The sequence below is a fragment of the Eimeria maxima genome, genomic scaffold (genome assembly GCF_000499605.1).
Source record: "Eimeria maxima Weybridge genomic scaffold, Emw_scaff62, whole genome shotgun sequence".
Classification (NCBI taxonomy): Eukaryota; Apicomplexa; class Conoidasida; order Eucoccidiorida; family Eimeriidae; genus Eimeria; species Eimeria maxima.
In genome coordinates, this window is record NW_013566645.1 from 41,173 (window position 1) to 52,500 (window position 11,328).

Below are 11,328 nucleotides of genomic sequence, written 5' to 3' on the forward strand. Positions count from 1 at the left end.
GTGACAGCCCCCCTCTTTTACAGCAACGGCTGCTTACATTTAGGGCATCTATACACTGCAGTTGTTGCAGATGCTGCTGCTGGTCTGCTGCGCCTCTTCAATGCAGGTTCTGCTGCTGCTGCTGCTGCTGCTCCTGTAGCAGCAGCAGAAACCGTAGCAACAGGCAATGCGGCAGCGGAGGCAGGACGGGGAGCAGCAGGGGCGGCAGCAGCGCAGCCAGGAACAATGCTAGCAGCAGGAAAAGCGTTACACGAAGCAGCAACAGCACAAACAGGAGCAGCAGCAGCAGCAGCAGCAGCAGCAGATTATGCGGTGCTGTGTGGCAGCGACCAGCATGGTGTAAAGGTACTTGAATCTGCAAGGCGTTGGTGGCATGAGCTGCCGCAGCAGCAGCAGCAGCAGCTGGCAGCAGCTCATTTCTCATTAGCTGCTGCTGCTGCTGCTAAGAAGGGCGATACTGAAGCAGCAGCTGCTGCTGCAGCTTCTGCTGCTGCTGCAGCAAGGGGAGACAACACCAGCATCCCCTGCTGTGTACCTGTTAAATGGTTTGTTGCGCTGCTCTCGCAGCAGGCGCAGCAGCTGCTGCAGCAAGCGCATGTCCGCAGCAGCTTCTTCGTAGAGACAGCAGCAGCAACAAAGACCTGCTGCACGTACACCCCAAATCCAATGCTCTTGCAGCAACTGCAGCACACACATAACCTGCAGCAGCAGTTGCAGCTGCTGCAACAACACCAACCGGGACAACTCCAAGGCGACGTGCAGCAGCAGCAGCAACAACAACAACACCATCTGCCTTCCCATGCTGCAGTTGCTGCTTCTCTCTGGCGAGCCCTACAGGAAAGGGGTTTTATCTATCGCGCTCCGCTGCAGCAGCAGCAGCAGCAGCAACAGCAGCAGCAGCAGCAGCACATTTCACCAAAAGGTGCAGGCGGAGAGGAAGAGGCAGACGTTTGGGATGTGCAAGAACAGCAGCAGCAACACACATCACAGCAGCAACTAGAGCAGGAGCAGCAGCAGCAGCAACAGCAGCAGCAGCAGCAACAGCAGCAGCAGCAGCAACAGCAGCAGCAGCAGCAGCAGGCGGGAGAAGGAGAGGAGGAGTATGGATATTTCTTAGCCTTGAAGCGCCTTCGGCCTCAACTAAAAGAGTAAGGCAGTATATAGGTTTGCTGCTGCTGCTGCTGATGCTGCTGTTGCTGCTGCTGCTGGTGCTCTTTGATGAAGCTTTATACTTTTGCTGCTGCTGCTGCTGCAGGTTGCTGCTCCAGCCTTCGTCGCTGCTGCCAAAGGCGCAGCAGCGGGAGCTGCTGCAGTTCCTTCCTCGCGTCCGCGATATTCAGGTGTCTAGACACCGCAGCTTAGTAAGCATAGCAAGGGTCTTATGCAGCAGCAACAGCAGCAGCAGCAGCAGCAACGACAGCAACGGCAGCAAGCAAGACAAGAACAGCAGCAGCAGTGGAAATCCCATCGACGCGGCCACAGCCGCCAGCAGCACTAGTAGCAGCAGCAGCACTAGCAGCAACAGCAGCAGCAGCAGCACCATCAGTAGCAGCAGCAGCAGCAGGAGTGGGGTGTGTCTATCTGCATGCAATTGTGTCTGGGGTGTATGTGTACCTAATGATACACAAGAAGTATTGTATGTATGGATAGATGCTCTTGCTGCTTATTTGCTGCCTGCATGCAGCAAATATAATAACACTAAGTTGTGGTGAGACTACACCTGCTGCTGCTGTTGTTGCTGCTGCTGTTGCTGCTGCTGCTCTCGCCTGTGCTGCTGCTGCTTACTGGTCTCTAGGGCCTAACTGAATCTGTCGCCCCTGACGGACCATTATCCTAATCCTCTTCTGCTGCTGCTGCCTCTGCTGCTGCTGCTGCTGCTGCAGGCCACCCCGGTTGCAGGTGTTTGGGCGAGACATCGCTCGGTTTCATGCCATCTTCTTCTTGGGTTTGCTGCTGGCCCTCCGTCATCCTCCACTGAGCAGCAGCAGCAGCAACAGCAGCAACAACCGCAGCAGCAACAGCAGCAGCAGCAACAGCAGCAGCAGCAGTAGCGATAGGGAAGAGGATGTCCTTCCCATTGGACTGCTGCAGCAGCTGCCGCTACAGCAGTTGGCGCATGGATGGCTCCTTAGACCCACAGGAGACAAAATAGCCAAGTCAACTGCTGCTGCTGCTGTTGCTGCTGCTGCACCTTCGCTTCCTACTGGAGCACCAGCAGCTGGCGCAGCAGCAGCAGCAAGTCCCACTGCTGTTGACTTGAAGGACTTCTTGGGCACCAGCTGGTCTGCTGATGCAGCAGCAGCAGCAGCAGCTGTACGTACACTCGGAGCTGACAAGGTGAGTACTGCTGCCAGCAGCAGCAGCAGCAAGCAGCAAAATCTGTTCATGCAGCAGCAGGTAGCAGCAGAGATAGCTCTATTGAGGGTGCTTGTGCTGCATCATGACTCTTGTTGCTGCTGTTGCTGCTGCTGCGCTGCTGCAGCTTCGGTTCGCGTTGCTGCACTGCAAGGCAGTTGAACGCGACATCAAGCTGCTACCTACTGGCATCAACAGCAGCAGCAGCAGCAACAGCAGCAGCAACACCGGCCCTCTTGCTGCTGCTGCACGTGTTGTGGAGCAGCAGGTAGGGAATTTTGCCCTTAGGGTTTTGTCGCTGCTGCAGCAACAGCAGCAACGCGTTGCTCCCCCACCCCCCTTGCTGCTTGCTGCAGCAGCCACAAACCCATTCATAGAAAAGGAGGCTCTAGCTGCAGCAGCAGGAGCTACTGCTGCTGGTGGTGCTCCTAGTGCATTGGCAGAGGGAGGTGCTGCAGCTACGGCAGCTGGAGCAGCAGCAGCAGCAGCAGCACCACCACCACCACCACCAAGGAATTCGCTGCAGCAGTCTTGTGCTGCTGCAGCATGGGGCAATTGGCCTATAAAAGAAATAACGAGCGATTCAATTGACGCCTTAGAGGCAGCAATTGATGCCCTCTTAAGGCCCCCTACCTTGCTGGTGCTGCAGCAGCAGCAGCAGCAGCAGAAGCAGCAGCAACAACAGCAGAAGATCGCTATGCAGGAGGTACAGCAGCAGCTGCTGCAGGCAGCAGAAGAAGCTCTCGCGGATGAAGCCAAAGCAACTGCAGCCGCGCAGCAGCTGCTGCTGCAGGCAGGGATTTCCCCGCTTCCTCAGCAGCAGCAGCAACAGCAGCAACAGCAGCTGCAATCAACGACCCACTCAGTGACAGTTTCCCCATTACTGCCGCCATCTGCTTCTTCGCAAACAGCAGCAACAGCAGCAACAGCAGCAGCAGCAACTGCAGCAACAGCAGCAGCAGCTGCACCAACTGCAGCAGGCACCCCTCATGGTGTTCTTACCCAGGGGCTTTTATTTATTTCTTGTTGGCGTTTGCTGCGCGGTGCATTTTTGCTGCCTTTGCTGCTGCGGGCAGCACTGCAGCAGCTGCAGCTACATCGATACACCCGGGGTGTCATTGTTGCTGCTGCTGCTGCTCAACGGATCTATGATACTGCGGTTCGTCATGCTGCTGCTGCTGTCGCTGCTATTGCGGCTGCTTGTGTTGTTGCTGCTCTTTTTGTCTATGCTGCACCTTCGCTTCGTATATAGATGTTGTTTCTGCTGCACGCGTGCAGCAGCAACAGCAGCAGCAGCAGAATATGGTAGTTTGCTGCTTGTGTTTGCTGCAGGCCCCTTGGCAGTCATCTTCCCCTTCTTCTCCTCTTGTTCTCTTTGCTGCCACCGAGCTGCTGCGTCGTGTTGCTCTGCTGCTGCTGCCGATCTGTCCTGAGGTGTCTAGGCAGCTACAGCAACAGCTGCAACTGCAGCAGCAGCAGCAGCAGCAACAAGGTTCCAACAGCTACTCGTTGTCTTGGGGCTCTCTTAGTTCGGGGGGAGTCATCCTCCCTAAGCCGACTCCCCTGTTCCCCCCGCAGCCTAGCTAGCCAGCCAGCTAGCTAGCTAGCTAGCTACGCAGCTAGCTACGCAGCTAGCTACTCAGCGAGCCTGCTACCTAGCTACCTAGCTAGCTAGCTAGCTAGCTAGCTAGCCAGTTAGCTAGCTATAGGGATATCCGCCTCTTGGGCTACCTCTGTGTGTATACGTGGAGGTTTTAATTGTTTTGTTTGTCTTATAACTCTTTCTTTCTTATATTCATTTTATTTTTATTCCTTTTGTAGGGATTGCTTCTGCTTCTGCTGCTGCTGCTGCTGCTGCTGCTGCTAGTCTTAGTTGTCTTGCGGCTGCTGCTACAGCACAGACTGATGCGCGGACACATGCGAAAACAATTAGGCATGAGGACAGATGCAGCAGCAGCCGTGGTGCTGCTGCACTGACGCAGCAGCACCACCACAGGCAGCAACAGCGGAAACAGCAGCAGCAAAAGCAGAAACAGTAGCAGCAGCAGCAGCAGAAACAGTAGCAGCAGCAGCAGTAGCAGTACTGCAGCACTCAGGACACCTGCAGAATGGCAAATTTTCAAGCAACCCGTTGCCGGGTGGTGGTCCTGCTGCTGCTGCTGTTGCTGTTGCTGCTGTTGCTGCTGCTGCTGCTGCCAGTTATACAAGGAATCTACAGAGTTGTTTGTTTGGGCACGTAGAAGGCGTAAGTGCTTGACTATTAAAATGACCTGTGGCAGGAGCTGCTAGCAGCGCAGCAGCGGCAGCAGCAGCAGCAACAGCAGCAGTAACAGCAGCAACAACAGCAGAAACAGCAGCAACAACCGCAGAAACAGCAGCAACAACAGCAACAGCAGCAGGATTTGACCGAGAGAGCTTCGGTTTCATTGTTAAAGGTGGATTTGCACTGTACTTATGGAAGGACAGTTGCTGCTGCTGCTGTTGCTGCTGCTGCTGCTGCTGCTCAACAGCAACCTGGCAGTGGGGAGCAGCAGTTCTTGCTGCATTGCATTTTTCTCCGTAAGATTTCAATAGGCTGTATAGGCATTTAGCAGCAACAGGAGCAACAACAATAACAACAGCAACAGCAGCAGCAGCAACAGCAGCAGCAGCAGCAGCAGCAAGGCAGGTCACTCCTCCGTCTCTGCTGCTGCCCATCGCGGACCGCCTGCTGCGGTGGACCAATGCGCAGCAGCAGATGGGGTGTATATCCTTATTATTTTTACTGTATTTCTTTTCTATATTATAAATAATAAATATAAAATAATATAATTATTGTTTATTTTATTCTTTTTCCCTATTCATACCCCCTTTCCTCCTCCTTCTTCTTGCTCGCTGCTGCCGTGCTGCAGCAGCAGCTATCATAGACTGTGTCTGTGCTGCTGCTGCTGCTCTTGCTGCTGCTGCTCTTGCTGCTATTGCTGTTGCTGTTACTGCTGTATTTGTTTATTATATATTATAATTTTACTTCCTGTATAAGATTTCAATCTCTTCTCCTGAGCATGACTTACGCCGGCCCCCGGCTACTGTTTGCTGCTGCTGCTGCTCTTGCGGCGTTGCTGCTGCAGGCGCAGCAGCAACAGCAGCACCACCGCAGCAGCAGTGGCATTGTTGTTGTTGCTGCTGCTGGGGCAGGAAATGATGAGTTGTCTGATCCCATAGAAACAGAGTATGACGAGGTACATGAGGACTATCACGAAGATGCAAACCCTTCATCATCCCCTGTGCATACACCGCAAACTGCAGCAGACACAGACACAGAGCAGCAGCAGCAGCCACAGCAGCCACAGCAGCCACAGCAACAGCAGCAGGAGTTCAGTGAGCAGACTGTCTTCCCCGAAGATGAACCACAGCAGTACTACGATGACCATCACGAGCAGCAGCAACAACCTCCGCCACCAACACAGGAGCAGGAGCAGCAGCAGCAGCCACAGCAGCAGCAGCAGCAGCCTCCATACCATGATGAAAGGGAACATCGTTATCAGTACGAAGGTATGGATGATCCTTACTCCGTAGGTGATGGTGCGCAGCAGCACGAGCAGCCGCAGCACGATCAGCAGCAGCAGCAGCCGCAGCAGCACCAGCATGAGGAGGATCAGGAAGATGATCAACATATGCTGGATTACACCAATCAGTTTGACGATCAGCAGCAGCAGCAGCAGCAGCAGCACGAAGGAATAAGGAAGCAGCAGCAGCAAGGTGATTCTTCTTATACATCAGAAGACAGCGGCATGTATGGGCAGCAGGAACCAGATGAGGAGGACGCTCCTGAGCAGCAGCAGCAGCACGAGCAGCAGCAGCAGCATACATCATCAGATAGTCACTTGGAGGAACCAGCAGCAGCAGCAGAGGAGCAGAGGCAACAGGAGCCAAGGGAAGAATCCTCCCCTAGACCGCTGCAGCAGCAGCAACCGCAGCAGCACCGACCGCAACAGCAACCGCAGCACAGACCACAGCAGCAGCAGCAGCAGCAGCAGCATCATAGTGGAGAGGGTCCAACTGTATCATCTGCTGCAGCAGCAACACCATCTGTATTATCTGATGATGATGATGATGAACATGAGCAGCAGCAGCACGAGCAGCAGCAGCACGAGCAGCAGCAGCACGAGCAGCAGCAGCACGAGCAACAAGAATCTCTTTCATCTCCCCATCAAGAAGGACAGCAGCAGCAGCAAGAACAGCAACAGCAGCAGGAGAAGAAGAAGGATGATGTTAATGAGGAAGGTGGAGGTGATGATGCAGCAGCAGCAGCAGCAGCAGCAGCAGCAGCAGACCCCCGTAATGGTCACTGCAGCAAAGAAGAATTATTAGCATTAAGTAATCATTTTGCTGATGCTGCTGCTTGCCCAGCCTTCGGGTGTATAGACAGGGAGAGCAGCAATTATTTATCCTTAATAGAGGAGCATTATAAGGGAGAATATACAGCAGCAGCAGCAGCAGCAATTGCAGGAATATTTGCTGCATGCCATTGCCGCTGTCCTATTATGTTATGCGAGATGCGTTACATAAGGAGCAGCAGCAGCAGCAGCAAATGTATAGCAGCAACAGCAAACTTTTGCATGCAATCTAATTATAAATTTATTAATAAATGTTCTTCTTTAGCTAAACAATTCAATAAAATTTATAATTTAGATAAAGATCCGCATGCATTCAAGGTCCCATGCAACGTTTGCCAGTCAGTATACTCAATCTGCTGCTGCTGCTGCTGCTGCTGCTGGTGTATGGTGGTGGTGGTGGTGCTGCTGCTGCTGCTGGTGTATGGTGGTGGTGGTGGGGGTGGTGTATGGTGGTGGTGGTGGGGTTGGTGGGGGTGATTGGTGGTGATGTTTATGATTATTGTTGTTGTTGGTGCTGCTGCTGTTGTTCGTTGTTGTTGTGCTGCTGCTGCTGCTGCTGTTGTTCATTTTGCTGCACTTTATGCTATTGTACTGCTTCTTGTGCTGCTGCTTTTCTCAGCATTTCTGCTGCTGCTGCTGTTGTTGCTGCTGTTGCTGCCTGCATTATATGTCTTGTTATTACTCTTGCTAGTGGTAGTGCTGTTGCTGATTCTCCTGCTGCTGTTATCGCTTCTCCTGCTGCTGTTGCTGTTGCTGCTGCTGCTGCAGTTGTCCGTTTGTCTATATTAAATATTTATATTTTTGTGTGTGATGCAGCGAGGAGGAGACGGAGGAAGAGACTGCTGTTGCTACTGCTCAAGAAGCAGCAGAAGCAGCAGCAACTGAAGGCAGCAGCAGTGCAGCAGCAGCAGCAGCAGCACCTCTTCTTTCTCTTCTATGCCTTGCTGCAGCTGCTGCTTTCCTTCTCTAATAAATATAATAAGCAAGTGAAACAGAAAAAGTAGCAGCAGCAGCAGCAAATTACGTGCAGCGGCACTAGCAGCAGCAGCAGCAGCAGCAGCTCTGCTCTGGGCCGGGTTAGGTGCTTGCAGCAGCGGGAAAGCAGACACAGCAGCAAACAGCAGCGAGGCAGAAGGAAGTGGCTGTGTTTGTGTGTGTCTGCCAGCTAGCAGCTGCAGCAGCAGCAGCAGCAGATGTGTCATTAGATCCAGCAGCGCATGTTCAAGAAGTAGTAGAAAACGAATAGAATTGCATGCATGCATGCGCGCATGCATGCATGCACGCATGCATGCATGTACACAATAAATGCATGCAGCTGCATTGTTGTTTGTTGGCTCTTTTAGCTCTTATAATGCATGCAGTTGTGCCGCTGCTGCTGCTGCTGCTGCTGTTGCTAAAAGAGACAATGGAGCAGCGGCAGCTGCATGCATGTGTGGGGCGCTTAAGCTGCTGCAGTGCGCATGCATGCATACATGCACGCATGCATGCATGCACGCATGCACGCATGCACGCATGCATGCATCCATGCTTGCGCATCTCTGCATGCAGGACTTCCAAAAAGCAGCGAAGGTAACGCCAATATGTTTTTCCTTTAAGGCATTCAAAAGGATCCGCTGCAGCAGCAGATGCAGCAGCAGCAGACGCTGCAGCAGATGCTGCACAAAACGCAGCAGACGTTGCAGCAGACGCTACTGCTGCTGCTGCAGGTGCAGCAGCAAGGCGTGCTGCGTAGACACTGCAGACCGTAACTGCTGCATGCAGTCGCTGCTTCAAAACCCCACATAGGGGGTCCTGCATGCATTGAGCCTTTAAGCTATTTTGTTGTCATTCTACTGCAGCAGACGCAGCAGCAGCAGCAACAGCAGCAACAGCAGCAGCAGCAGCAGAACAAATAATGGGAATTCCCTCTTGTTAACTTCTTGCATGCAGAAGCTTTTAACCTTCTTCTCTTAACCGCAAAGCACCCCTTCTTATTATTTACTTTTTAATATATTCATACATTAATATAATTACTATAACTATACTTGGAATAGTATGCATGCATGCATGCATGCATGCAGTGTAACAGGTGTGCATGCATGCATGAACGCATGCAATGTAACTGGTATGCTTGCACCCATGCATGCATGCATGCATGCAATGTGATTGGTGTGAATGCATGCATGCATGCATGCATGTATGCATGCACACCATGTAATGGAACTGCTGTGCGCGCACCTCTGCAGGAATGCTATGCAAGCATGCTATACACACATGCATGCACGCATGCACTACAAATGCGCATGCACATTAGCACGAATGGATGCACGCAGTGTAGCCACAGTGCATGCATTGGACTCCCCAGGAGTGAATAAAGTAAATAGGGAGGAAAGAAAGAAAAGAAACAATCTTCAGCAGCAAATGTGTACTGGCCGCTGCAACTCGCAGTGCTGCTGCCAATAAGCCACATCCAGGCTGGTGTTGGTAAGGGAGTGGGCAGAAACCTTTTGCCGTTTTGCACTATGAATTAAACGAATTAACTAATAAAATAAGTCATTTTGAAGTATGAATTCAAAGAAACTCGTCTAAATAATGCATGCATAGCAGTAACGGCAATACCCGGTGGTGATTGCCTGTCCACTGGACCTATTTGCTATAATATTGGTGTACTTAATAAAAAAGGGCATTTTCCTCTTTATTATTCCTTTACTATTTATTAAATAAGCAAAATGAAGGGAGAGTCACTTGAATAATGCACAACACCGACGGTAAGCTACTGCTGTTGCTGCATGCTGCAGGTGGGTAAAAGGGCACAAAAAAAGGGAAAATGAGGATTAAAAAGTTGTTTTCATCGGCCTAAATCCAAAACAAATACAATAAATGCTTCATTTTCTTTCTATAAAGAGGTTTTTAATTTTTTTGAATTCATAAAGTTGTTATGCATATTAGATCGATACATGCATTATATAATGTTGTCATGCAACAACAAGACCCCCTCCTGCTTATATGACAATGGCACATCATACTAACGGTTGTATTCTGTTTGTTGTTTAACTATATTTCTCTGCTTAATTTATTTTATTGAGTTATAAGAAAGATATAAAATGAAAAAATGACGTATTCTTGTGGTAACCTGCATAAGAAAGCTGCATGAATGGAGTTGTACGTACACCCGGAAGAAGTTGAATTCTTCTGCAGGCGGCGACGTGTGGCTACTACTGCCAGCCGCATAGGGCGCTCTTGCTGGTAAAATGTGCGAAGAATGTGCAAACGAAAGGAGGATTCCGTTGTTTAATTGTTTATTTTGAGTTTATGTTCTTCTTTGCTTTTATTAAATACCTTTTTTGCCTTTAATTGGTGTGCGATCCGCAGCGCTTTCGCTGTTTTGTTGTCGTCACGGCACGCTGGTCGTGCGTGTGTGGGTTAGAGCATAGGAGGATATTAATGGTTGTTTTTTCGTATAAATAGGAGAAAATAAAAGTATAATTGTTGTTTTATTTGTTATTTTTCTTTAATTTAAGGTCCAATTGTTTGTAGGTTTGTGTGACGAAAGAAGAAGAGAAAATGAGTACTAAAAAGGATTCCATAAGGCTTTCTACTTATGATGAGCTATTTAGCTCACCTCCAAAGCCACAGAAATCGTCTTTAAAGAAATTTAAAAGTTTTAAAAGACGATCTGTTCAATTAGGAAAAGGAGCAGAATTATTTGCTGCATTACAGAAGCAGCGTGTGGTGATAGATGAGAAAGCGATTCATTTTGTAGCAGAAGCAAGAACAGGAAAGAGAGCAGATGCAAGGAATTCAGTATTTAAATTAGCACAAAAGTATCAGATACTACCCGACAGAGAAAGAGTACAAAGAATAAAGCAATTATATGGTAAAGTAAAGGAAAATGAGGATTCAGGAGATGAGGCATGGGACAATAGTTGTACTAAATTACCCGGTAAGCTCGATCCTGATGCCTATTTACGACTAGTAAGAAAAGAAGACATTAAAGATCATCAACATTTATTAAATGAAATGGAGGAAATCAATCAAGAAACTGCTGCCTTATCCGAAGATGTCTGTACACCTGAAGGTATAACAGATCAGGATCGTCTAAATGAGTTAGAAATGATTATAGAGGAGAATGAGAAAAAACAACATTCTTCTTCTTCCCCTTCTTCTTCTTCTCCTCCTTCTTCTTCCTCTGAATCAGAACTCAATAAGACAGAAGAAGAAGGAGAAGAAGAAAATCATAAAACAAGTGATGATGATGAGGATGATAGCGATCTTGAATTTGATGAAGAAGACATGAAAAGTATATACATATACATATATACACATAATAATATATGTTCTTTCTTTTCCTTTATTCTTTTTATTCCTTTTATTTATTGTATTCATAGTACTCATCATCTTTATTGTCGTTGTTCCTCCTGCTATGCTACTGCTGCTGTTGCTGCTGTTTTATTATTAACAGCAGCAAAGCAACAAGAACTGCAATGTTATTGTTGCGCTGCTTCTAAATATGGGGATTTAATTGTATATGTTGGTAGTCGCATGCATGCATGCATGCATGCATGCATTTATCTAAATGAGTAAATAAATATTCGTGTATATATGTGCGTGTGTATTA

The 11,328-nt window shown here is 49.4% G+C and overlaps 3 protein-coding genes across 3 annotated transcripts in view; all 3 read left to right on the forward strand.

The window, feature by feature from the left end:
• Positions 1–225: 225 nt before the first annotated feature.
• Positions 226–3,942, forward strand: EMWEY_00009500 (hypothetical protein, conserved; the record flags this gene model as incomplete). Its single annotated transcript, XM_013482441.1, has 5 exons — positions 226–1,148; positions 1,256–1,571; positions 1,900–2,337; positions 2,483–3,514; positions 3,688–3,942. The coding sequence occupies 5 exons, from the start codon at positions 226–228 to the stop codon at positions 3,940–3,942; spliced, it is 2,964 nt and encodes a 987-aa protein (XP_013337895.1).
• Positions 3,943–5,396: 1,454 nt separating this feature from the next.
• EMWEY_00009510 (hypothetical protein) lies at positions 5,397–6,933 on the forward strand (the record flags this gene model as incomplete). The annotated part of the gene is made up of 2 exons (XM_013482442.1): positions 5,397–6,711; positions 6,905–6,933. The coding sequence occupies 2 exons, from the start codon at positions 5,397–5,399 to the stop codon at positions 6,931–6,933; spliced, it is 1,344 nt and encodes a 447-aa protein (XP_013337896.1).
• Positions 6,934–10,274: 3,341 nt separating this feature from the next.
• Positions 10,275–11,328, forward strand: part of EMWEY_00009520 (hypothetical protein, conserved) — a gene marked incomplete at both ends in the record, with an annotated part of 1,557 nt that continues 503 nt past the window's right edge. Inside the window, one exon of the mRNA XM_013482443.1 lies at positions 10,275–11,010. Within this exon, the coding sequence (XP_013337897.1) occupies positions 10,275–11,010 (736 nt within the window). The remainder of the gene's footprint in view (positions 11,011–11,328) is intronic.